Here is a 26,519-nt window from a genome sequence, read left to right as displayed (position 1 = left end):
TGCATCTACCTGTAAAATGCTTTGGCAGTTGTGAACAATCTAATTGCTACATGTTGCTGCAGATGTTGACCACTGCTGATGCAAGGCTTGCAGTGATGGTGTCCATAATGATGGGAACCAAGAGACATTTTGGTTCCTCAATGGCATATGTGTCATTCACTTGAATTTAGAGGGTTTTAGGACAGCAGCTTTCCTCTTTCCTCCAAAAAGGAGTCAAGAATTATCTGAACTGAAAGAAGAAGGGAAAGAAAGTAGGTAAGTGGGGTCAGGTTGAGATTGTGGTCTGAAATAAGGTAGCTCAGAGAACAAGGGCTTCGTAAGACAAACAAAAGATAAGTGTGAAGTCAAATTTGAAAGTGAGATTGTCTAGGGTTCAAGGAACTACAAAGACAGCCAAGGACCTTATATAATGATGTATGAGGTTGTGACTGGATACAGTCAGGTCTTTGGATGAGTGACAGGGAGCAGACGAACGCATATACTCACTAGTAACAGTGCTGTCACAGTGTCAAGCTAAAACAAATGCTGTGCATGAACTGCTGCCCTTGCTTCATTTAGCAAGATACGGACCACTGCATCTAGTGACGGAAACAGAATCTGGCATCTTCCTTGACTATTTTTTCATCACCCTTTTTCAGTGTGATTGTAAAGCAGAAGAATGCCTTCCCAGTGGATAAATTCCATGTACATGGACTTACCTTTGTGGCTGCCAAGTCAAGCAGTAAGCAAAAGATATGAGGAGTAATCTGGAGATTACCATTGAACATTCCCAGATGCGGTGAGTTTGATAGAGCAAACTAGCTCTCCTGGGAGATGGCAATGCTTAGAAAAGTGCCCAAGCCAGCTTGATTTTGCCTAGGTTTTCAACAAGATCCAGAATCTGGGAGATGCAGAAGCACCTCAGAGGTACCTTCAAAAACATCTTTTCTTGAGCAAGGGCTGGAATGAAGCCACACATTGTATAGAAAAGGACAAAGTCCTTTAAAAAGCATCCATCCTTTGGTATCTGTAGGGCCATGAGGCAAGAAGGGAAGGGACAGAGTTCGTAGCAGCCAGTGTACAGTAATCGCCTCTGAGGAGGAAAAGGTGCACTTCTGCAAGTGGCTGTGAACTGTTCTAAGCAAGCTTCACAGTTGTATTCATTCCACACCAAGTATTTCATAGGAACATAATAAAATCCAAGAATGCAACCAGGTTTTTTTGACATAAAAAACACACCACACTTTAAAAAATATTGATTTTATTCATATGTCTAGCCTATTTAACAGTGGATCACACTGGTAGGAACAATCACAAATATCTAGTTACGTGGTTTCATCACGTTCTGGCCTGTGCAACATTGGGTTCGAGTCAAGCACATATTATGGCATCACCAAAACGGACAATGATTGCTGTTCAAAGCTCAGCTGAGTCCTGTCTCCTTGGTCAACTTCCAAGCCCAATAACCTCTTCTACTACTGTGTAGTATTGTCTACAAAGCACTTGTATGCTCAAAGTCTGAATCCAGCAAACAGCCTAAAGCACATGCTCCATCTGTTTATCTCACATACTTTATTTGAAAGGCTTCAAGTTTTCGGTGCAACAAACAAACAAAAACCCCTACCATCCACAATTTCTCAGAAATTTTGGACCATACCTGTATAAATCAGACTAGTTTCAATAGGGGATATGCAATTCTTTATTCACATGATCTGGCCTGCAAATCCCAACTGTCTTCCTTGAGATAATGCATCGTTTCAGCAAGGTTTCACAGCAAAAGCAAAGCTATCCTGTAACTAACATCCCTGCTGTTTGTGCTGGCACACAGTATGGTCTAAAGTCTCTGACCTGCCTGCCATATATCTGAAAGGTACCCACAGACTTCTGCAGTATATTCACACCTTACTAAAGGCATCTTACACTCTGAAAAGTCCCAAACAATATGAATGTGGAGTGAATGTTGCCTCCAAAGAACTGTGTGCTCATATCCATACTGAGGACTACTAAGCAGACCTGCTCCAAAAACATCTTTGGATCTGGCACCTTAGGCCTTCTGTAAGCCCAGTCCTATAAACCTGTTTTGAGTCACTGGTAGTAAGGAAGTCACAGCTCATCAGAGGATCAGACCCTCAGCCAACAGCCACGAGGAGATATTACAGTCCTAGACTGTTCCAGGTGCCAAGAGCTGCCAAATTAGAGTGAGCTGCCTTCTATCTCTTCTCCCTCACACAATGACTGTGAGGATTGACAAACAGGCCAAAAGCCATTCATGAAAATGTAGAGAGTGTATTGATAGAGAGTCTTAGGGAAGTTGGATGCCCAGCATCCAGCAGAGTACCTTCCGAAAATCCCAGCTGTCATGCTCAGGGTATCTTTTACTCCACTCTTCCTCTCAGCCTCTCCCCTTCCAGAATCCATTCTTTCTACCCATCCTTCCACTCTCCTATGCAGAGAGCTGGCAACACACACAGGGTGGATCCATGTTTGGTTACAGGCATTTGGCTGCATGACTGACCTTTCCTACTGCCAAAGGGAGGGGATTCCAGGCCAGAGTAGCCCACTCTGCCCTTCACTTTCCAGTGCTAATTGGGTTTTCTATCAGTTTCAGCACTACACAGCATGGACTTGTGGAGCTTGAAAAGCAACAGTTTTTTATCACAATGGTACAATGGGAGAAGACTTCAGAGCATTTTCTTAGAACTCTGCAAACAATTATATTACATTTTCAGAACTGTCTTGCTATTGTGCCTTCTAAATCACATGAAAGACTACAAATAGTGCTATTTCAGTGAAACTCTCTACAGCCACTGAAACTAAGTCACTACCTCCTTTAGAGCAGCAATGGACTCACATGTTCACCACAAGAACTGACTGTACATACGCTAAAGCAGGACACTTCATAGGTAAACAAGAAATACTTCTGGTTTGGGCCCATCCCTTAGATATTGGATATTACGCACAAACATGATTACTACTTGTAGAGCTATGTGAAACATCTACCACTTATGAGTTATGAAAACACACTTTGAAATAGCACAGTAATCCAAGGCCAAAAGACAGGCAGACAAACGGACAGACTTTAGCTGCTTGTTAGATTCTCTAGAGAAAGCTATTTGCTCTTAAAAGGGCTGACTTTATGCATTTGCCAGGACTAGATCCTCCACTTGAAAAAGGTTTAAAATAAGTTTCAGCAACGGAGTCTTTTGGAGGTGCCCAGCGTCAATTTCCAGCTTCTCACAGTACTCAGTGCTTGACTGGGGCTTTTGATGAACAGTTCATAAATTGCTGTTATTTAGCCACTGGCAATTGAATTCAGCTTTATTTAGTTCTCCCAGAAACAAGACAAATTTGACTCTTGCATGGGATTCACCCTGCCTCCTCCCTCCAATCCCTGTTCAAATCTAGTTTCAGTTTCCTGAAACTAAGAGTGTTAATCCCTTAAAAAAGAACAGCAACAAGAAAACCACAAACCAAGGAAACCAGTTTCCTGTCCATACATGTTGTATTCCCTGCACACAGAGAAACTTCTCCAACTCTGCGGTAAGAAGATGCAACAATGTCTTTTGCAGCATCCTGACAGCCTTGCAGCATCCAGAACCCAGCCTAGTAAGGAAAAAACAGTTACATGTTAAAAAAATAACCAGAATATATTATTTTGCATGGATCACAGTTAAGGCATGTCAACCTAAGAGTTCATTTCTTAATAAGAATGATTGAAGAGACTGAATTTGATATATCTTGTAAACATAACTACAGCTGGCTACAATGGAAAGCGTTACAATTCTTTCCTTAACTTGACGCCTAGTGGAATTTGATTTATGGGGGATTTTTCCTTACGGCTGATGGGAATTATACACATCTCTTCTTGCAGGAGATGAAATATGCATATTAGAAGGTTACAAAGTTTGTCAAGATACATTGCATCTCCACAAATGGAGACTCAAGGCCCGACCTTTACTGTAACAGGGACGTTGTTAATTCCTGTAGCCATTTTCTTTGTGTCTAATTTTAAGTCCTTTTAAGACAGATCTATATTAACAATTTGGCTTAGAAGCCTCTTCCCCCGTGCCAGGATCAGGAAAGCCTATCAGAGCAAGAGTGGAATTTTTTAAAAATCTTTTTATTTTAACCAGATCTGAAATAATTTGAGACAACGAACGGAAACCATGTTGGGTCTGCAAGGACTTTCCTTCACTTAGACACTTCTTCATTGTCACACTTTGATGCAGTTCATTCTAGCTGCATCTAGATCCATCTGCACTGGTGACACATGAAACCTAAAGAGCTATTTATAAGTTATTAAAAACACCTGCAGTCCTCCACAACAAAAGAGAGAGAAAAGGAAGACAAAAGTGACTGAAATAAATGTGGCACTTGATCCTTCCTAAAAGTCTGTTACAATCTGAAAAGTCATATAAGAGCTCCTCATAACTTGAGCAACACTTATGTTCCTTTTCCCTCTTTACAGCAACAGTGCAAAGCTTCAATTCTTCTAGTCTAACATTCCCCTAAAAGCTACCTATTGCATTTTTCTTTACATAGGATGGAGCTTATGTGTTCCTATGGGTACCTTATTTAGGCTTTGATTTGCAAGGTTCTGGCAGTAGTGGGACTACAGAGGTGGTTTCTGTGAGAAGCTGCTGGAATCTTCCCCCATGTCTGACAGAGCCAGTTCCAGCCAGCTCCAAGATGGACCTGACGCTGGGCAAGGATAAGCCCATCAGTGATGTTGGTAGCATCTCTGGGATACCGTTTTTAAGAAGGGATGGAAAAAAAAAAAAAACAAACAAAAACAAAACAAAAACTACGCAACTGCAACTGGGAGAGAGAATTGAGAACATGCGAGATGTTTTTATTTCTCATTATCCTATTGTAATTAGATTGGTAATAAATTAAACTAATTTCCCAATTGAGTCTGTTTTGCCCATGATGGTAATCAGTGAGTGATCTCTCCCTGTCCTTCTCTCAACTCAGGAGCCTTTAATTATATTTTTCTTCTCCCCTGTCCAGTTGAGGAGGGGAGTGATGGAGCAGCTTTGGCAGGCACCTGGTGTCCAGCTGGGTCAACCCACCACAGATGCATGCTTAGGATATGATATTAAATTAATCATTTCAGGACTCCTGAGTCCTAAAAAAAATTCTGAGGTCCAGACTTAATTTAATTGTGTGAATAGTCAACAGGGCTAGTCACAAGCTTAAAGAAGTTAAGCATGTGCCTGCCTAAATGCCATGAATAGCTCGAGCCTTACATTGCAAGGAATTTACACCATTTATATTTTTACACAGTATTTTCTACCAAGACAGTTCCATTTCCCACTCAGTACAAGAGTGTGAAAGAAGCTTAATCCAGTATGAAGACCCTACACTTTCTAGTCCTTGTGCTTCCGCAATTCCTGCTACTGCTTGACAATGTCTCAAGTAGCCACAAAAAATTAAAAAAAAAAAAAAAAGGCAAGAACTGGCTATAAAAAGAGTGTACCAGTGAGAAAGCCCTAGACCATAAGGTTGGTTGTAATATTGCCAAAGCCCACAGGAGGAGAAAGAAATAAGTGGGAGAAACATCAGAGACTGGAGAAGCCTACAAAGTGAACAAGATTTGTCAAGAGCTCTGCCTAGATTCAGAAAGGAGAAAATGGCACTGGTACATAAAATATATAAATTTGCATGCTTACATATAAACACATTCACAGCCACACAGAAGCTACATATTTAAGCAGACTGTAGATATCTAGAGATGTGTAAAATATTACAGGAATTTGTAAAATGTACTCACTTTTCAAAAAGTTTCCTAAGACAGCTCTGCCAACAAAATGTATGGCCTGCTTGCTTCGAGTTCACCAGAACTGTGAGAAATCCGATTTGCAGGCTAAATCTGTGCTGATCTTCAAAGCAAAATTCCCTCACTGAAGTTTCTTTAATGTAAGCTTTTCCCTGCAGATTTTTGTGCTGGAGAGAGAAGTTTCCAATCCAGGGATTATGGAGAGTGAACAAGCTGGTAGACATACAAAGGCTAGTTCATGGTTTTCAAAAAATTCAGAGCAACAATAACTGTTTACTAGTGATTGCTTGGAGTTTGACAATTCAAAGACCCCATCAAACAAAGGCACCGACAGATGTCTGCAACAGCTGCATTAATTGAACCTATGACAAACCACAGTGGGGTTTGTTGGTCTGATTCTACTCTTAGTTTTATACTGATGTGTCTGATGTGGATCTTCCCCAAAGTCAGTAGAGATGTTCCACTGGAAAAAGAGGGAAAGAGTCTACATATTCCATATTTGATATCTAGGATCTCCTTTTATCCATACTGTACATTAATAATCCAGCAAATGCTTAGAAATTCTAAAACATACTTCCTGAATAACTCACCTCTGCCATAAGCTGCCAACGCCCTATCGCAGTGCAGGTCGCACATCCGAGTGTTGTCTTGTCAAATACCTTCATGGCCCACAGGATGGCACTGTGCCACCCCACAAACTCGCCATAGGCTTTTGGCGGCTTTTCCTGACAGCAGCAGTCAGTATAAGGCAGGCTTTTTCACATCACAGGTTTTTTCCTTTGAATTTTGAGGCTTTCTAGAATTCAGCATAATTCTACAGATTCTCCCGTGCCGGAACACCAGCTGATCTTGTGTGTCTTTGCTCAGAAAGATCACCATCTGCTTTCTGTGGGCATTTCGCTTCAATAAACAACAGTAAGTTAACCCCAGAAAAGGGTTACCCTGGTAGCTACGCAGCAACCTCCAGAACAACTGCTTCTTTTTGCTGCCGATAAATTGCATTTGGTAACCTTGAAACTAATTAATAACAGTGTATACTGGGCTGCATCAAAAGAAGCGTGACCAGCAGGTCGAAGGAAGTGATCCTGTCCCTCTACTGTGCTCTCATGAGACCTCACTTGGAGTACTGTGTGCAGTTCTGGTCCTCAACATAAGAAGGGCATGGAGCTGTTGGAGCAAGTCCAGAGGAGGACCACGAAGATGATCAGGGGGCTGGAGCACCTCCCATATGAAGACAGGCTGAGAAAATGTGGCTGTTCAGCCTGGAGAAGAGAAGCTCTATAGAGACATCATAGCAGCCTTCCAGTATCTGAAGGGGGCCTACAGGGATGCTGGGGAGGGACTCTTCATCAGGGACTGTAGCGATAGGACAAGGGGGAATGGGTTTAAACTGAAACAGGGGAAGTTCAGGTTAGATATAAGGAAGAAGTTCTTCCCTGTGAGGGTGGTGAGGCACTGGAACAGGTTGCCCAAAGAAGTGGTAAATGCTCCATCCCTGGCAGCGTTCAGGGCCAAGTTGGACAGAGCCTTGGGCAACATGGTGTAGTGTGACGTGTCTCTGTCCATGGCAGGCGGGTTGGAACTATATGTTTTAAGGTCCTTTCCAACCCTGACCATTCTGTGATTCTGTAATTCTATATCCAAAGTACTGTACAAAACGAATGCAGTTAACAATCCTGCTTATTACTACACAATTTGCATTCTACTTAAGATCACTGCAAAAGGTTGGACTTTGCGCGGCCTACAGCTGTCCAGCATTGAGTGGAGGGAGCTTAAGCCTTTACATGAACATGCATGGACACACTTGGCACATATGCTCCAGCTCAATTGATACAGCATCCACACAGTTTCATGATCCTCTCCCATTTATAAATCAAAAATGGAGACAAACCACAGACATTAAAATTTGGACTGTGGATCAGATTTCAAAGCCTTCTCATCACTGTTTGAGGATCCTATGACACAGGGTTTAGATTTTTCCTTAGACCCACAAAGCATCCCTTCAAGAAAAATATTCTGGGAGAACTGCAGAGTCAATGACTTTAAATTAAAATTCAACAAGATATGCTTGTCCTTATCAAAATTTTTGAAAGGAGTCACTGAGGTCAATTATTTCAGCCTAAAGTATCTGAGCTGATGAAGCAACTTGAGAGTTACTCAAGTTGAGTCTAACCTTCTGTATCAGCTTTAACTTCAGTTGCTTGCCCTTGTTAAAGCCTTATCTGTTTCATCTTCATTGTTGGTTTAAATGCTTCTTTTGCAGTATGGATATACCCAGGGAGCCAGCATACAAAATCACAACAAAATATTAGAGCTGGGTCTGCAGCAGAGGCAAAGAGAACAGTTGCCAAGGACAACAGGCTGATGGGGACAGCAAAATAGCCATGGTCCTGCCCTCTGCTCTGCTTATACCCAAGCCCTGGGAAGTACAATTGCAGCTGCTTCACAAGAAGTGTGGAAAGGGGCTTGGGGATGAGGAAACTGCTGCCATGGTTGTGGCAATGGTAACAGACATCTTTGCTCCTTACCTCTTCCCTCCTCCCAGGGGTCCCCATGGCACCTGTGTCTCAGCTTTCCTTTATCTCTCTCTCCCTGTTCCTCCCGAAGGTTTAACTCTGGCCCCACATATGCAGCAATATTTAATTTTGCCTTCATAGCTGAGACACATCAGCTGGCATAAAACATTAATAAACTGAAAGCAACCAGATCAATCTGTAGGAAAGTTGTCATGCTTTGATGAAGTCATGGAGTTAAAGGAAAGCACTGTGAGGGAAGGCATTGGTCTGGTGGACTTCACACGTGGAAGTATGAATGGAGGTGGCATGGTGCATGTCATATACTCAAGGGATCACCAGAGCAACCATTGCCTGGACACAAGGAGTGTGATCAAAACCATCAATGTAAATCATAGAATCATAGAATACATAGAATCATAGAATAGTTAGGGTTGGAAAGGACCTTAAGATCATCTAGTTCCAACCCCCCTGCCATGGGCAGAGACACCTCACACTAGACCATGTTGCCCAAGGCTCTGTCCAGCCTGGGCTTGAACACTGCCAGGGATGGAGCATTTACCACTTCCTTTGGCAACCTGTTCCAGTGCCTCACCACCCTCACAGTAAAGAACTTCTTCTTTATACCTAGCCTGAACTTCCCGTTTCAGTTTAAACCCATTACCCCTTGTCCTATCACTACAGTCCCTGATGAAGAGAAATACAAGCAGCAAGTTCATTTACAGCTCACCGGTCCCTTAGAAGCGGGTAATTTGGGTTCAAAGGATCCTTTGCTCCAGTCGCTCTTTCGCTGTCAAGTATTAACCCAGTTTAGAGAAAGAGGCAGGATTTTCAAATGTGCTTGCTATTAGTCCAGCTCTGTTTCACTAAAATCACTAGAAAAAAATCACAATGGCCATGGTGTGTTCAGGTTTTAAGAGGCATTTTTTAAAATGCTAACTTCTGGGAGTGAGATTTTTGGTATCTTCTGAATGCCTGGCTGATTAGTCAAGTATGTGTATTCCCACTATAGTCACCCGAAGACCCAGTTGTCAGGTTTACGATTATTGGTGGAAAGAGGTGTATGGGCACAGGGAAATACTATCAGAGACAATGTCACTGAAGCAAGTAAAGAGGGTCAACATCCCATTTATCCTGTTCCCAGCTGTGAAAAGAATGATACCCTTTATGGAAGTTACAACCATGTGAAATTGGCAAGAGGCTTATGGAGAAGCTGACTGAAGATCCCACAGTAACCAGGTGCCCCAGCTGCAAACCATCCCTGCCTCACACCATCTGTTTATGATTCCCTGTAGGAAAAAGGGTCATTTGTATTATCTGGAGAAAAATGAGTTTACCAATGAACACATTGATTGTTCCTATAGATCCTTATCCCTGATATACACCCAACTGCATGCTGAGGAGAAGACGACTTTCTCTTCTACAATTGTGGAAACTGAGGCATAGGGAAAAATGAAACGTCAGATCCGGACCCAGAATGTTTCTGTGAGCACCAGTCTATCTCCAGATTGGTATGGCGCTGTGGCAGATTCAACAGCCAAAACTCAAAAACATGCAAATAGGAACTTTAGTTATGCTTCAAAACACTGAATTCTCAAAATAACAGGTCTCATTTCCTAACCATATGGAAAACTGACCAGCTCAAAAACTAGACTTCTAAAACACTTTGTACCACCCTGCCTAGTTGGCATCAGAAGAAAACTGTGCTGATGTATGAATACCAGCTGAGAATTTGGCTCCACTTGCCTGAAACTGACTCTGCGTCAGCAGAGGTGTTAAAATATTTCAGCCATCAAGAAAACTCTTCATGCATTACAGTGGGCACAAAGACATGACAACTGGCCCTCTCCAAAAATGTGACTCAGGCACCTAAATACACTATAGGACAGTAAGGAATTTGCAAGAGGATTCATCTCGGCCTTTTCACATATGCTTGTTTCTGAATCACCAATATATGACTAAATATAAAACACGAAGAGCCATGATTGCTATTCTATGTATCCTCGTATACCTCTGAAAAGCCACAAAGGAACAACAACTAGCAAAGCTTTTAAGAGGATTAGTTCTTAACAATGCCAGTGAAAATCTGTAAAAAAAAGATCTTGCCAGATTCAAAGTGCGGATTTGACTGCTCAGTACCAGTGAGCTGCTGGCATCCAAATCACCTTCGTGCTTGGAGAGCTAATACAAATATATGAGAGAGATGAACTCCTCCCATTTCCAGCATTTTTTCTCTTCCCCGATAGCAATTCAAGGGGTGAAAAAAGAAAAACCTGCATAAATTTACTTCTTTTGGACTAGCTGTGAGAAGTTGATGTCAGCTTCTTATCTCTGTGGCACATTCAACGGGCTTTCAATTTACCTTGCAGTAAGTCAGCTCTGGGCTTTGTCAGATAGAAATATTTTGCATGCCTTTAATTATAAGGCAGCCTGTAAGGGAACAGAGAGTCATGAATAAGGGGATTGCACTGAGTATTTTGGGTCTGAGCCTGAAAAAAGCAGAAATCAGATCAGCATGGCCAAAGCACTGGCCCAAAGCCAACACAAAGCTAGGTAACAGCAGGACTTGCTAGCATTTGGATATACCATGAGTACCATGCACAGGGCCAAATGTTTTTCTGTGTTGGTTTGATCCTCTCCCTCCATATGTCAGTTACTACTGTTATGACAGTAATACCACACAGTGTCTCAGGGAGCAGGAGTCCCCATCTGTGCCTGATATTATATAGGTATTAGTTAAGAGATAGGGCATACTCAAAAAGATCTCCCTGTCTAAATGGTTTAGGGAAAAGGAGCAACTAAATGACATAATACTGTCCCATTAGACATAAGGAAGCAGTTCTTTACTGCGAGGGTGGCGAGGCACTAGAACAAGTTGCCCAAAGAAGTAGTAAATGCTCCATTCCTGGCAGTGTTCAAGGCCAGGTTGGACAGAGTCTTGGGAGACATGGTCTAGTGTGAGGTGTCCCTGCCCATGGCAGGGAGGTTTGGGCTAGATGATCTTCAGGTCCTTTCCAACTCTAACAATTATAGGATTCTATGATTTTATTGCTGAGGCACTGAGATATGTGGGACATCCAAAGCCCATGTGACAGTACTGGGGACCACCCCCTTGACTCCAAGTCCAATATTTAATTACAAGACCTTCCTTATTAAGTGGTCTTTTAACTAATGAAAAACCTCACACAACCTTTTGATTGTTGCAACTCAGTAATAAGCAGAAATGCCAGGGCCAGAAGTACCAGCGGGTGTTTTTTGTGCTGAGTAAGTTACATGATTGGGGGATAGAGAATAGAGAGGAAAGCTGCAACAGTCTCCAAAACCCATCACAGTTACATTGCAGCTGCAGCTGGCTTGATCAATATGTATTCAGACATCTTCTATTGAAATGGTGATTAACGGTTACTATGCAAAGAAGAGCTCACTAGTCATCTTTTCTGAAATCCACTTAGCTAATAGCAGTTCACAAATCCCCACAGTTGGTTTTTAAAGAGCCAACAGAAAAAGGTAAGTAAGGAGATGAGTTATAGCACACTGCAGATAGCACCTTCTACTTTCTTTCTTCCCAGTATGCCCAGGAAATTATCAGTAATCATTTTTTCTTTTTATTTTTTTTTCTTTATTTTCCCTATTACATATTCTATGAGTAAAAAGATCCTAAAAGATCACCTGCTGAGTGGAAACAGGGGGAGCTCAGAAACAGGGGCAGATCAGAATTCATAATGACACATTCCAGCAAGTCAGACTGCATTGTAAAAGCAGTCTGGACTCATTAAACAACTTTTTTACCTGCACAGGTTTTCCAGTTGCAGAAAAGAACAACTGGCTTGCCTCAGCAATAGCCAAAGCACTGGAACATCCCTTCTGTGACTACTAATACATGCTGAGGTACCCATACCATTTGGTCTGTCGTTTCATCTCTTTAGGAGCATCTGAATATCACCTCACTGAATTCAAGAAAGTATTGGAGCTGACACCAGAGCCACACTGCTTTGTAACCAGGAACAACCAATGGCTACCACTACATTGCTTCAAAAAATTTCATATTTTACCTTCTTTACATATATTTCCTTTAAAAAGATAATTTTAAAAAGCAAAAAACATTCAGAACATTAAGAAAATGATCACGCACATTGCAAAATTTTCCAAACATGCATTTTCTAAAAAATACCAAAATGAGCTGAAATGGAACTCCTCTCACAAATATTGCTGATTTTGAGGAAGAGGCATCTTTTCATGGAAATGCATCCAACAGAAACGTTTGTAATCCACCACAGAAAACTGTACTAGATCATCAAATAACAGACTAATGGATAAGCAGTTGTGAATACCCCAAAAAATCTTTCTGAAAGTCACTGTGCCACCTGCAAGGACAGACTACAAAGATCAATTGCTTTGTGGGTATTATTTCATAAGCATAAAAGACTATAGTCCACAGTACTAAAAGGAATGTACCTGACAGCACTATTTTGGATACATTAAAATATGAGCATAATTGAGAGCTTGAGAAATATACAATATATCTGTGGTATTTATCTAAAAAAATAAAATTGCAGTGATAAAGTAGAGGTTCTAAGTTTGGCCGTCTGACACTAAACAGGACCAAGAGATAAATATTGTACCTTTCTGGTTTATGTACTGATGATGAAGTGGGATTCAAACACAAAGTAGGGCTGTTCCTCCATCACTGACAAGAGAGCTTGTACACAGAGCTCCTTACTGCTAATGGCAGCTCTACCCTTAAAAATATAAACCCATTATGAGAATGCAGATCCTGACTAAGGAAAGTTTAAAACTGGATGGTGGAAAGGGCAAATAGGGTCAGAACCCGGTCACAAGTTAAGAGCATGTTAGTGTTTCACACACTGGATAGAGTCTTCTTGAACTGTTTATTTTGCAATGCAAAACCACAAAAAGAGAATATATGTAAACACTATTTATGCATAAATAAATCAGACTGGCTTGAAGAGTCACAATAAATGCATCTCCCATGCTTCTTACATATCCTCATAAATCAACATAAATTTACTTGTAGGATTTGCTCCTGTGCTCTTTAACTGTACTCCCTGTCAAAGTCAACACCTCCTTGCTAAAAGATATGGTTGCCAGGGCAAAGAATATGAAAATTTGTTAAGCAGCGCTAAAGAAAGAGTTATGGATTCTGTTCATTTAGATGCTTGCTTTCCCACCACTCTCAACAGCTAACTGTACCTTATTCTGCTCCTATTATAAAATCAAAATGCAATAATGCTCTCTCACCATTGGAGACATCTTCAAGCTCCAAAGAGGTATACACCATTTTAATCGTACAAACCCTCTGACCAGCTTTTTGCTCTGTGTTTGTGTGATGACTGCTGCAGTAGGATCTTCACCATTAACGTGTTACAAGCCTCAAGACCAACGCTGTACACATTACAGCATTGCACATGATATAACAACAATAAATTAAGAAGCACATAGACATATGCTGATGGTGGTTTCTTTCATCGATTTCAAAGTGAACTGAGCTCAGAAACAGATGTGACACTGCGTTCATGGTTCAGATGAAACTCATTGCCTCATTCTGTATTTCTTCTGATTCCTTTCTAATTTGGCCTACTGCCATAACTCAAGAAATTATGCCTAGCACTGGGGACAAGCCCTTAAGACAATTTACAGACAACTGGATTTGTGTACACCATCCTTCTAATGTAATTGATAAAGCTCAAATGGTGTACATATCCACATGCTTTCATAATCTGCATCGTTATCCGTAAAATCTCCTGTGCTTTTCTTTTTCCTAGTTTTTACTTAAAGGAGAAAAAGCAGAGCTATTTCTTCTCTTAAAGAGTAGAACAAGCAAGCCAAAATATAGATACAAATCACAAGAGAATGGTTTCCTCATAAAAGTGAACAAAGAGCAGCAACAAGCTAGAAGGCTCAAGAACAAAGTATAAGGACAGGTTCTTCTTGGTGCTTTTCTGACATGGAGTTGGATGGATGGGTGAAGCTTCCACCTTGGTCAATGTCTATTCTATCTGCTGAGCTTAACAGGGTATTTTGTGACTTTTCCACGGTATGAAATGAAAGAGGTAAGCAAGAAAACGTGAAGCTTTATTCTGTCTGTCACAACAGAGCCTAGAATAGGAAATTATTCTGCTAACCTCTTCAGGCCAGAGTGGCCATTGTTACCAACTGCTCTGACCTTCCATTCAACAAAAGTTGTTGAAGATCATACATTTCTGTTGATTTCCGCATCCAAATCAGATAACCTGGTTAAGCTGTAGTAGAGCTGGCTCAAGACTTTTCTCAAAATTAGGTGCAATGCACTGTTCCAATGATTCCAGGGAGCTCATGGTAGCGAGGACTTCCCAGGAAGAAGGAAGGTCATCACAGAGAGGTATGACTAGGGAGAAAAGACCAGACAAGGTCAGCAGAGGTTCCAGGTTGAGGAGAAGAGCAGTGAATAGAGACTGGTGTTTTTTTTAAGGGCATGAACTTACCCTCTGCCTCCAGACTAGCTCGTAGCGTGATCTGGTACCCTCTAGCCCATCCTACCCACTCCTAGGACTTCTTTCGCCTTCCCCAGTGCGATAGAGAAAAAACATCTCCCAAGACTCACAGCTCCTCCCCTAGTTCTCCCTCCTACCCACACCCCCTGACTATTAAATAATAACATCACCAGGATCTGGCATTCCATAGCTAAATGGGTGCAGTATGGCTGAGCGGGAGGGCACAAGAAATGAGGGAAGATCTTCAAATTTCTCATCTATTCAGCATCTTAAACACATCTCAGGTGTAGGAGAGGATTCTAATAGACAAGTCACTGAACTTAGGCTGTTTCCATTGCATGTAACTACTTCCATATTACCCCTTTCATAAATTTAACAAAGTCCATCTGGAAAACAAAAAAAATTAAATGTCTTTTGTCTTCATTTCTCCTATTCAACCTGAAATGAGCTTTCATTTCTCCTTCTCTGTCACATTAGAAATTCTCTTCTTTCCAGGATAAATTTATTCACGGCCAGACTGTGCTTTATTGGTCAAATACCAACACTGCCTTTCAGTTTAAATAGATCTTACCTCTTTTTGGCTACTCTGCCCCCAGTATTTTTGTAACTATAGGTCTTGTCAATCTTCTGCTGGCCTAGAAAAGTCAGGCTCTTCCAGCTGCCTCTTGCAAAGCAGCTTCCATTCACCTGATCATTCTTGCTGTTCTTCTGCGCATCTTTCCTGACCAAATTTAGGTCACCAAAAATGCACACAGCATTCCAGATAAGGCCTTACAGAATTAACATTTTCCAGGTGGCACTGAATGTGCTCCTTCTGAGACTTTCAAAGACGACTTGCATCTGCAGCTTTTATGGCTGCATTACTCCGATGGTTCAGAAGTGGCACTGGCACTCTGGCTGATCTTAGCATCCCCAATCCTTCTTGTTGTCTGACTTCTCCAGCTGATAAGCTTGCCACAAAAATCCCTATCACAACATTAATTTCAGTGCTGTTTAATATATTTCCATTTCTTTAAGTCGATTATTCAGTCATCTAGTTCTGTGTCCTAATCCACAATCTTGATGATGATACTTAAGTTGTTTCATTGCTAAATTTCATACTCTCAGCTCTACCACTAATGTTTTAAACAATCCTAGAACTAATACTTGAGGAACTCCTTTAAGAAGCTCCCTCCTCTCTCACACAGTATATTTACTCTGTTCTTTACTTATTGTGTATCTTCTCTTCACCCTCATCTTCCGCATCTGAAGTGGTATTTTTCCATACAGCATGCTAGTCGCCTTTAAATGAAGCTCTTTCTTTGTCCAGTTTCAGGGAAGGCATGATTGAGATCAGCAGAGATAGAGCAGGAAAGAAGTAGCCAAATTTGTTTAAAGTTAGTATCCCCTGAAAATGGAGACTCTGAAACCAACAGATGTATAGCCAACCTGCCAGGACTGCAACAATTTTCACATAGCCATAGTAGCAAAAAACTGTAGGAGGGGTAGAGTTTGTCTCCATACCTACCTCTGCTACCCTTCTATTATGGTATTACTGAAGACTTGCAATTACATTTGTTTACCTTAAAAAACTCTCTTTCCTTGGAAAACATATCCAAGCAAGAGGCAGTTGATGGAAATCGGAAGAGGAAAGAGGTCAGGAATCTAGGGCCAGCAACTGCTCCATTCAACATGGGCAATCTGGTGACCATGTACACCCCACGCCAGCCTGAATTCTGCTCCAGCCAGGCATGTGAGTGCAATGTCAAGGACACAAAATAGCTGAGCACGGCACAGCAGACAGGCACTCACCTTCCCCTTATGGTATGGCAATGGTGCACCTTCCTGAGAACACCAGAGTGGATAAGCAAACAAAAAGATTGTGGTCCAATTCTGCTTTCACCAGGGATAAATTTGGAGTCACTTCACTGACGTCAGTGGAGTTATTCCAGAATTGCACCAGTGTAAAAGAGGGCAGCATCTGCTTTCTGAAAATGGATGCCATCAAGCTAATTGAAAACAACAGATGCATCAACAAACAGCAAGAGGAGACAGTAATGTTCCTGTTTTCTTGTAAAATACCATTTAATTTATCTCCAGAGAATGTAAGAGAATAAACCAATATGTACTCTAAAAGCGAAATCTTCTGTTGGTGTAAAAGTTATACAGCCTTTTAGGTGAATGGACCAATGTGTATGTACAACACCTAAAGAGATCTACTCTACACATCTGCATTTACAGCCCTCTTTTTTGGCACTGATTCTTCTCTCACAGTTACCTAAATCAGGAATCACACCATTCATATCCTTAAGGATATGTTTATCTAGCCTTGGGTAGAGAGCAGAATTGGGACCCCTGTTCTCTTTAAACAAGCAGTGGCTACAATACCATTTAAATTTGGTTATTTAGTGGCTACATTTGGTAATTAAATTGAGAAATTTGTGATTTATAGCAGTTTTTGACTCAGGGTCTTCTGAAACTTTACACCACTAAGTAAATATTTTTGTATTCATTTAGTGGAAGTGAAGCCAAAGAAGGACTTACTGAACTTTCAATTACATTTTGTAAAACAACAAAAGTTTCCCATGAGTCTTGTCTTTAATGAATAGACAACATGGCTTTGGTATTTTAGGGTGACCAGTAAGCTGATGAGCACTTTCGCTCCTATAAATCATTGCCTTTCTTTCATTAAGAAAAAGTCGTATACAGGGAAGCTCAATCTATTACTTCAGACCCTCTTTAATCTGCACTACAGACAACATGGCTATTTCCTGGAGTGTTTATCAATGAATGTTTATGGTTTCAGAACATAAACCCCACACAGATCACAGTTATGGGTTTCCCAAAGGTTAAAACTATGCTATAATATTTAAGCTCTTGCACCAGCCAACAAGCCCCAGATTTCCCTTGAGCAAGTAAAACCCAGTCAGTTAGGCAAGGCATACAGAATTAATTTGTAGTAATAGCATAAGCTGCACTGGAAAATCACAGTTACTGCAGTCCCTGTCTGCTATTCCCCAAAAACGTTCTTCTGGGTTTATTTCCCTGATTAGAGTCTTGCCTTATTTAAGACCTGACTCTGCAGAAGAATAACTCCACCTTGTAATTGGCATGCAATTTCATCACCAACTGTCTTTGGTGGCAGCTAAGGACACTCAACATTCACAGGTTCATTTTATCAGAGGATTAAGTCTTTTCATTGTGCAAGCACCTGCTCCTCTCCTTAACTTTATGCATAAAGCAGATGACTGCAAGTCAGGGATTTGACTGTGAGCCTGCTGATATCATGGATACAATTGTCTCCAGAATAGGATTTGTCTAGAGTGTGAGCACCGAAAAGCAAAGATGAAGAGCTCAGACTGTGCTCTGGGTTACAGCAATGTGAATAGAGGTATCTTGTGCTTACAGGGCTGCAGCTGAGGGCAGAATCTTTTTTAGTCTTAAAACTTCTCTACAAATTTGTATGCACATCTCCATCACTGAGAAAATAAATAAATAAATAAAATGCTGCTGCTCTTATTTTTGTCAATGTAAACATAAAGAGAAGCTTAACTTTGCTAAGTTTGGTAGACTTACTTGGACTTAAGTCACATAAGAGCTTTTGGGAATGCTGTGGTTAACTCCTGCTGTGATCTGCAGATCTTACGCTGATATAAACAGGACCTCAAGAAAAGAAAACACAAAAATAAGCATTTTAAAAAATAGTACATATGCTTTGACTTGATGCAAAAGATTGAAGTTGGAGCCCAATATAAACCAAGGTAGTTGGACTAAAAGGAGTTTTGCCAACTTGAATCAGCAGATGGTGAGAATCTGGCTCATACTACATTGATGTATTTTATTATTATCTTTCTTTTTTCACCTAGAACCAGATTCTCCCTTTAGGCTGCAAATCTTAATTAGGAAATCCTTCCTCAATAATCCCAAGAAACTCTCAGTCACTAATTTCACAGAAGAAAAAGAAACCTTACCTACTTCTGCTAAAGCAGCAGACGCTGGAGCTGTTTGTTCCTTTGCTTTTAGGATTGATGCTGCTTTTTCCATCACAGTATGGAAGACACTTCAGTCCTTACCCTGTCTTTTGCTGCCCTGAATTTCCTTTATACTCATTCTTCTTCACCTCCATAGGGATCTCTGTACACTGAACAAGGGGGCCTAGGAGAGAACACCAAGTCCGGTCACCTTCACCTCCATAGCTCCTGTAGCAGTGAATTTTTATCCATGAAAGCTGGATCAAAAGGAACAGGGCCAAACCAGAAAATTACTCAGAAATCCTGAACTGTGACTTCTTCCAAGCAGGAGCAGAATAGGAATTTCATCTTGGAGGTAAGTGCAGGGATACACCAGTAATGCAGGCTTTGAAATATCACAAAACAGCTCTTCATGCCTTTCACACTTACAGTCTTTGATGTGGTCAATGAGTTGCGGACTAAAAAAAAAGGTGTCCTCAGTAAAATTCTTCTTTTCCTTCCTTCCCCACCTCCAGTGAGATGCTTTCTGCCTTGTCCTGCTTTGGTGTAAAACATCCCATGGGGAAATTACCTGGGGAACTGATGTTGCAGGACAGCCAAGGGTTTGGGAAAGAGCCATGGACTCTTCCACAGCAAAACTATTTCCCAGCAAGATTGTTGAAAGGGGAGTTTCTGGGTTTTTCAATGTGATGCTTTAGCTTGTATTCCTTGTCACTGGGCACCCAGTTGACTCTACATTCACAGGCCAGTTGCCCCTCAGATCCTTGACTGTGAGTGCTCAGATTGTCCTTCACACACTCCCCACCTCTCTCTGTGCAAGGATATACAAATACAATCCCTTCCCATCTCCTGGTTTGCACTCTTTGCTTTCACATGCTGACAACTGTCTGTCTGAAGTTGGACAGGACAGTTGTACATGATATAAGGTGGTGGGATCATGTTCAGTAAGCAAAGAAACAGCTATAAAGACAAGGTGCTAACATCTGAAAGCTGAAAATACGCAATGAGTGCTTTTGCTTGTAGCCACTGTCACAGGCTAAAGAGAAACAGTCTGGGAGGTTGTTATGGAAACAAGTCCCTGGAGGTGCCTACTTTGCTTCATGAGGATGTGCTCTGCCTTCAGAAGGAAACAGCTAGACAGACAGATTTGGATTCTGGACATCCAGGAATGAGTGCTAAGGGTTGAGAACTTGAGGTAAGATTTTTGAAAGCGACACTGTGATTTGGCGACAAAAGTCCTCTCTGAAGCCAGTGGCAGTGGTGCCACTATGTCCCTTCAGTCACTTGCAAACAAAATCTGAAGGCTCCTTAATAAAAATATTGAATTCCAGAAGTTCTATAGCATATAATGTTATTGCCTACTCCGGGATTTCACTGCCTTGCTTTTCAGAAGGTGCTTAGAGAAGGATTTGCAGGGCCAAATGAAGTCCCAAGGTTACAGTTTCCAAGCTTCTGTTGGCTTTTTATATCTCTCTTGGCTCTAACACAGAAAACCCAGGGAGCAAACACCATTCCTGTTTTCACATTTTCATTTGCACTTTCTTTTCAGAACTGGAAAATGTGGATGGCAAAAATTACACAAAGCTGCCTGGTTGCAACAGAGTTCATTCGCAGCAGTGATTTGTGTGTGCATCTGCAAGCATGCATGTGTCTGTATGGAGATTTTCAGAAACCACAATACTCCAGCTACAAACTCAGTGCTGAATTTCACCTGAGAGCAGGAAATCTCTTTCCAAGCTCATCTTTCTAAGACATGCTGGGATTATGCTACCAGTAACTTATCTCTCATCTTTTCTTTTGCCGAAGGCTCCGTGCCCAGCCGTCTGTCATGGTGGTTGGAAGAACAACCTGCTATGAGCAGGGAGGGCTCCTTCCTGCCTGGCAGGGGCAATGGGGTCAGGCCCAAGGGAAGAAATGAGCACAGGAATTTTCTGACGTAGGCTCCTCCTGAACTTGTGCTTAACCTCAGTTTTTTATATCTTACTTTGGGGAAACTTTTATCAGCTGATATACTCAGGCATAAAATAACCCCAAACATGGGCATTCTACTAGGAGACAGCAGGAGCCTTGAAACATCCCTCTTAAATAGCACATTCTTTTGCTAGTTTCTAGAACATCTGCTTGAGCAACACAAAATGCGAAAAGAAGTCGCTCTCCTGCACTCACATAAAAGATTTCATTATAGTGATCCTGAAACACAACTCAGAACAACAACAGCCTTTTACTAAACTAACTCAATGACCAAGACAACATTTTACAGAGATGCCACTGTGCTAACCCTTCCTCAGTCCCACTTATCCATCAGGATTACTTACCCACCAGCTGGTTACATGCTTCAAGGGATGCAGAATGGCTCCCAAAGCCCAGACCTTCAGACGTTTGCCTCAGTCCCAATGAAACAAAGAGGAATTAGGCACCTATGTATTCAGGCAAACTCCTCTCAGCTATAGATCCCTCATCACATCACAGTTGTGTCTCCCAGACTGATCTGCAGTAACTGAGACAAGTGACATTTTGCTACTGATTTCAGCAAGAGAGAACAGAGGTTTTAATATAAAGGTTGTGCGCTGACCCCAGGGGAGATCCCTGTACACTAAAAACCTTTGAGAAGACAATGGGACTCTGAAGAAATACAGCAGTTAGGATTTACACAAACAACTTCTACCATATGATCAGGGCCCAGATGAGGAGAGGCCACAATAAAAGCACTCTAGGCATGGAGCCAGATCTCAAGACAACAAAAAACACGCAGGGTAACAAAGATGCAAACAGATCCCGTCTTACAACCAGTTCTATAGACTATTCTGATTATATTAAATTATATGCTTTTAGCATTCTTAGCCTTATGGTTGAAAAGCATAAAATATACATAAAATGTATTCTATATATTTTGCACCTTGATATTATGTCTGGTTTATGTATTACATGAGTCACATGCAATATGTAGTACATTCTAATACGCATATCACACAGTATGATGCAAGGCATTAATGGCTGCCTTTGCTTTCATACACATGCACACACGTGAATGCAGAATTTACACTTAGATTTAAAACAAGAAAGACTTTCCCTTGCAGGAAAATTTGCCCATAGAATCTGAAAGCATCCATTTCTCCTTCTCGCCTGCTGGCAGCATTCGGAACATTTTAAAGTTTGGGGTAAGGCAAAGCTGATTAAAAAAACTGAAATGATCTAGGAAGCAAGATGTGCATTTTAAGATGCAACCCCCTGGTCCCTTGGCAAACCCAGCACTGCAGGACAAGCTATGCATTTTGCATTGCTAACATAGATTGCTCTCATAAAACCTAGTTCATGCAAAAGACATTCCTGTGCCTTCTGACCATGAAATACCCAGAACTGGCTAAATGAGTAATGCAGCAAAAGCATCTCTTCAAGGCTAGCTGTTTCTCCCCTCATTTGAAAGGTCTGGGGTATGCTGCTGGGTTTGTGCAGATGGCTTAGGGAACTTTGTATCTGTGCCAATCTCAGTCTCAAATGTTGACACACTTTACCCTGGGGCAATTTATGCTTGTGACCTGCTAAATCAGTGCAGGATTCAGACAGCAGAGGTGCAGCTGCCTGTGGCCCAGGTTTTTTAGCCATGTCAACAAAATACCAACAGGCAAACTTCCCTAACCTATACAAATGCTTCAGTAAAAACACAGTGGAGTAAATTGCTCTCACATGCCTTACTACAGAACTGGGTATCTGAAGCACAAAGCACATTTCATTAAACGATATTGTGTGGAGATAAACTGCAGAGATAACAAATGAACTTACTCAAATGTGCCTTGCGTCAGAAGGCACTTACCACTGTGAAGATTAAGTTGGCACAATAAAAGCCAATTAACATCAGGACACTGGCAAAAATAAGGCTGAAATAAGCTGAAAAACACAGAAAATCTTCACCAAGCCTGTTGATTTCTATAAGCCTGTTTTTGATAAATCATATATGGTCACAAGTAGCAAAGAGCTTTTAGATCTATGCATCTTTCTTGAAACACAAACCAAGAGGATCTTCAGCATGCCAAGGGTTGCAAAGAAGGCAGGCATCTGCTTGCTGACTTTCTCTTACAGCTGCAGAACTCACTGTGATGCTGGCTACAGCGTTTCCATTATTCAAAGGCAATGGCATGGCAGGCGTGACTGATCCCACAGACAAGGCACTGCACTGCCACAGGAACCAAGGGCACAGCTTGAGCCAGATGTTTGTAGCCCCTTTAACTGTTTACTCCCTGCTGAATCCTTCAGCTGAAGTAGTGGCAAGGGCTTCTCTGCTAGTGGAGTAGATAGGCTAAGTTTCACAGCAAATGTTGAATTAAAGCAGTCTTCAAAAACAGAGAAAGAAATTCACAAGGGAGTGGAGGATGACAGCTAGCACTCCATAGAATAAAGCAAGAACTGCACACGGTAATGAGAAACAGTAAATCAGGACAGAAGAGCCCATTATCACAATCATTCTGTTTATGGTATCACAGTTCACAGTCTGGCATGTAAATGCTGAATAGATCCAGCTGCTAGTAGGAAGACGGCTGTGCAGCAGCTTGCAGCTCCATGTCTGGACCCAGGCTAACAAAACTGATCACACCTCTGTCAGCATTTTCTTCTCCTTATACCCCTGGTTGTTGGGAGGAATGAAGTTGGAATATTTCATGGACTCCAGGTCTTCTGCTTCCAGGAATTCAGATTTGCTGAGAGACTGATTACTGTCCCCCTTCTTGGGCTCAGAGAAGGGTGACTGCTGCTGGCCACAGGTGACATGCGTGTACTGGCACTGCTCTTCATGATCAGTCTCTCGGTGGTAGAAGTAGTTGAAGTTGGACACGATGACAGGGACAGGGAGAGCAATGGTGAGCACACCCGCGATGGCACAAAGGGAGCCCACAATCTTGCCACCAATTGTCATGGGATACATGTCCCCATAGCCCACAGTGGTCATGGACACCACAGCCCACCAAAAAGCATCAGGGATGCTGGTGAACAGGGAGTCAGGGTCATCAGTCTCCGCAAAGTAGACAGCACTGGAGAAGAGGATCACTCCAATGAAGAGAAAGAAGATGAGGAGGCCCAGCTCCCTCATGCTGGCCTGGAGGGTCTTCCCCAAGATCTGCAGCCCCTTGGAGTGCCTGGAGAGCTTGAAGATCCTGAAGACTCTGACCAAGCGGATGACTCTGAGGATGGCCAGGGACATGGCTTGCTGCTGGCCCCCATTGTTGCTGCTGCTCCCAGGCTGCTGCTTCTGTTGCTGCTGCTGGGCCAGCTCAGTGCCCAGGGTGATGAAGTAGGGGATGATGGCCACAATGTCGATGATGTTCATGATGTTGCGGGAGAATTCGGGTTTGCTGGGGCAGGCGAAGAAGCGGACGAGGAGCTCAAAGGAGAACCAGATGATGCACAGGGTCTCGATGAGAAAGAAGGGGTCGGTGAAGAAGGGCCCGGCGCCGGCGGCGGGGCGCAGGGGCGGCGGAGTCCCGCTCGGCGCCGGCGGCGGTGGCAGCAGCAGCAGCGCCTCGTCGCCGGGCGGCGCCGCTTCCCCAAAGCCGGGCTGGGGGCCCTTGGGCTCCTGCCGAAACTCGGGCAGGGTCTCCAGGCAGAAGATAACGATGGAGATCAGGATGACCAACACGGAGACAATGGCGATGGCCCGGGCTGGCCCGGAGCTCTCGGGGTACTCAAAGAGCAGCCAGACCTGGCGCTGGAAGTGATGCTGGGGCAGGGGCTTCTCCTCCTCTTGAATGAAACCCTCGTCCTCCCGGAAGGTCTCAATGGCCTCCTGGCCCAGCTGGTAGAAGCGGATCTCCTCCAGGAAGATGTCGAGGGGCACATGGACCGGCCGGCGGAGCCGCCCCCCAGACTGGTAGTAGTAGAGGATGGCGTCGAAGCTGGGCCGGTTGCGGTCGAAGAAGTACTCGTTGCGGAGCGGGTCGAAGTAGCGTACCCGGCGGCTGGGGTCGCCCAGCAGCGTGTCGGGGAAGATGGAGAGGGTCCGCAGCTGCGTCTCGAAGCGCAGCCCCGAGATGTTTATCACCAGCCGCTCGCTGCTGCAGCAGCTCCCGCCGCTCCGCTCCTCGCCCGGCGCCTCAGCCTCGCCGCCGCCGGCCCGCGGGGCCGCCAGCGCCAGCGGCTCCTCCGCCCGCATCCCGCCCGCTCTGCCCCGCTCTGCGCCGCCGCCTCGCCCCGCTTCGCCTTCAGTGGGCGGCCTCGCCGCCGGCTGCCATCGCCCGCCGCCGCCCCGCCTGTTGCACCTCGGTGCGGCCGCGCTCGGCCGGCGGCTCCGCGGGGCTCCCGGCTCGGCGCAGCTCCTCCTCCGGCCGCGGTCCCGGCTCCGTCCCTGGCGCGCTGCTGAACGGCGCACCCGGCACTGCCCTCCCCGCCGCGCACACACACACACGGGAGGGGGGAGAGAACGGGGAGAAGGGGGGAGGTGTACAAGTGCACACACGTTACACAGAGGGAGAGAAGAGGTACGCGCAGCCACACACAGAAGGACAGAGGGAGGCAGACAGAGGCAGCGCCAGCACGGACACGCTCAGATAGAGAGAGATGCACGCACCCACCCGTGGACGTGCGCGGAGCCTGATGCTCGTCCCCCCTCTGGACCTCGCCGCGGCAGCTCCCGCCCGGCTTCTGGGGGGAGTACCCCCGAGGGGACCCGGCTGCGGGCTGCAGCTAGCCGGACGGGCGCTTCGCAACAGATTGCCCAAGGGGTGGCACCGTACCCGCCCTCCTTCTCCCCCACCCTTCCTTCCACCTGGAAAATCTGCCCCTGCCCTTCGGCCAAAACCTCGACGGGGACTGTCAAACGCCGCCCACTCCGGTCAGTGCTCAGTGCTCAGCCGTGGGAGTCTGGAGACCTCAGTGTTGCTCCTGTCCGTGCCGGAGGCTGTAGTTGACCTTGAGGCAGTCACTCCATGCCGGTGGCTCGCGGACCTCCCTTTATAAATGTCATTGCCATATGATGCAAGCGCGACAGTGGCATCAGACCATCCACAGATGGAGACAACCTGTCACACAGTGAACAGTGCAGCTGGGGAAAGACACAGGTAAAAACAGCTTCTCTCCTCTCATTTGGGGTGGATAGAGCTGCCCCTTCTCCCAGGTACCATGAGCTTGCTCATTTTTTTGTTGACTACCACACGGTCAGGGTTTAGTCTCCCTGGGAGCCAAAACTGAATTTCACAGGCAACCAGACTACCAGCTCTTTTGGCTTTAGAAACCTGTGGCTTGCTCCGTCTTGTCATGCTTGGCATCTGAAAGAGAGGAGAGAGTCATGACAGTGTACTTTCTCCCTCTGAAAATGGGTCTAACAGGTGAGGCTGCTTCCATCGTGCCCAGGACAAAAGCCTTTTTTTCCCTTGAATGCTCTTTGTCGGTGCTAAATATTATTAAGCAGGCTTTTAGCATGATAGTATCTGATGCCTTTGCTGGCTGTGAGCCATATGCTTAGCCTACACTATGTCTTAGCAGCACAGATCTAGAAGAAAACATTCCCCTTATTACCCCTCCTCCCAATTCCTCTCTAACTAGCTGGCAATATTCAGTTACTACAGACTCTGGACATTTTGACCAGCTGACTGTGGCTGTCTTGTTTGGCTCTGCCCTCAGGAAGGAGGTGAAGATGATTTAAATGTCTCTTAATCCGTTTTCCTTTCTCACTCATTAGCATTGAAGATGGCTGTTGCAAAATTAAGCTTATTTTTTCATTTACATGAAGATGGCTGTCGCACAAGGAAGCATATTTTTCTTTCATATTATACATAATTAGGGTATGGCAGCCAGATGAAAAATACTTTGCTGGAGAATATAC

At 43.6% G+C, this 26,519-nt stretch overlaps 1 protein-coding gene across 8 annotated transcripts; it reads right to left on the bottom strand.

Moving 5' to 3' along the window:
• Window positions 1-1,223: 1,223 nt before the first annotated feature.
• Window positions 1,224-25,426, bottom strand: KCNA6 (potassium voltage-gated channel subfamily A member 6). Of its 8 annotated transcripts, XM_030478588.2 has the most exons (6): window positions 18,713-25,087; window positions 18,318-18,404; window positions 16,554-16,750; window positions 14,415-14,656; window positions 5,753-5,925; window positions 1,224-3,582 (listed from the first exon to the last, which is right to left on the bottom strand). In XM_030478588.2, the coding sequence occupies exon 1, from the start codon at window positions 24,849-24,851 to the stop codon at window positions 23,295-23,297; it is 1,557 nt and encodes a 518-aa protein (XP_030334448.1). In that variant the 5' UTR covers window positions 24,852-25,087; the 3' UTR covers window positions 1,224-3,582; window positions 5,753-5,925; window positions 14,415-14,656; window positions 16,554-16,750; window positions 18,318-18,404; window positions 18,713-23,294. The 8 variants fall into 8 exon arrangements, with proteins under 8 accessions (XP_030334448.1, XP_030334446.1, XP_030334451.1 ...); XM_030478586.2 differs by lacking the exon at window positions 5,753-5,925; XM_030478591.2 differs by lacking the exon at window positions 5,753-5,925 and having other exon boundaries at window positions 16,554-16,729.
• Between the last annotated feature and the right edge of the window lie 1,093 nt (window positions 25,427-26,519).

The sequence above is a fragment of the Strigops habroptila genome, chromosome 3, assembly GCF_004027225.2.
Source record: "Strigops habroptila isolate Jane chromosome 3, bStrHab1.2.pri, whole genome shotgun sequence".
Lineage (NCBI taxonomy): Eukaryota > Metazoa > Chordata > Aves > Psittaciformes > Psittacidae > Strigops > Strigops habroptila.
The sequence above is the reverse complement of the archived record's forward strand: the minus strand, read 5'-3'. Positions and strand labels throughout refer to the sequence as shown.

Coding starts and splice junctions, on each gene's coding strand:
- KCNA6 (XM_030478585.1), bottom strand. CDS start 24,851: ATGCGGGCGGAGGAGCCGCTGGCGCTGGCGGCCCCGCGGGCCGGCGGC.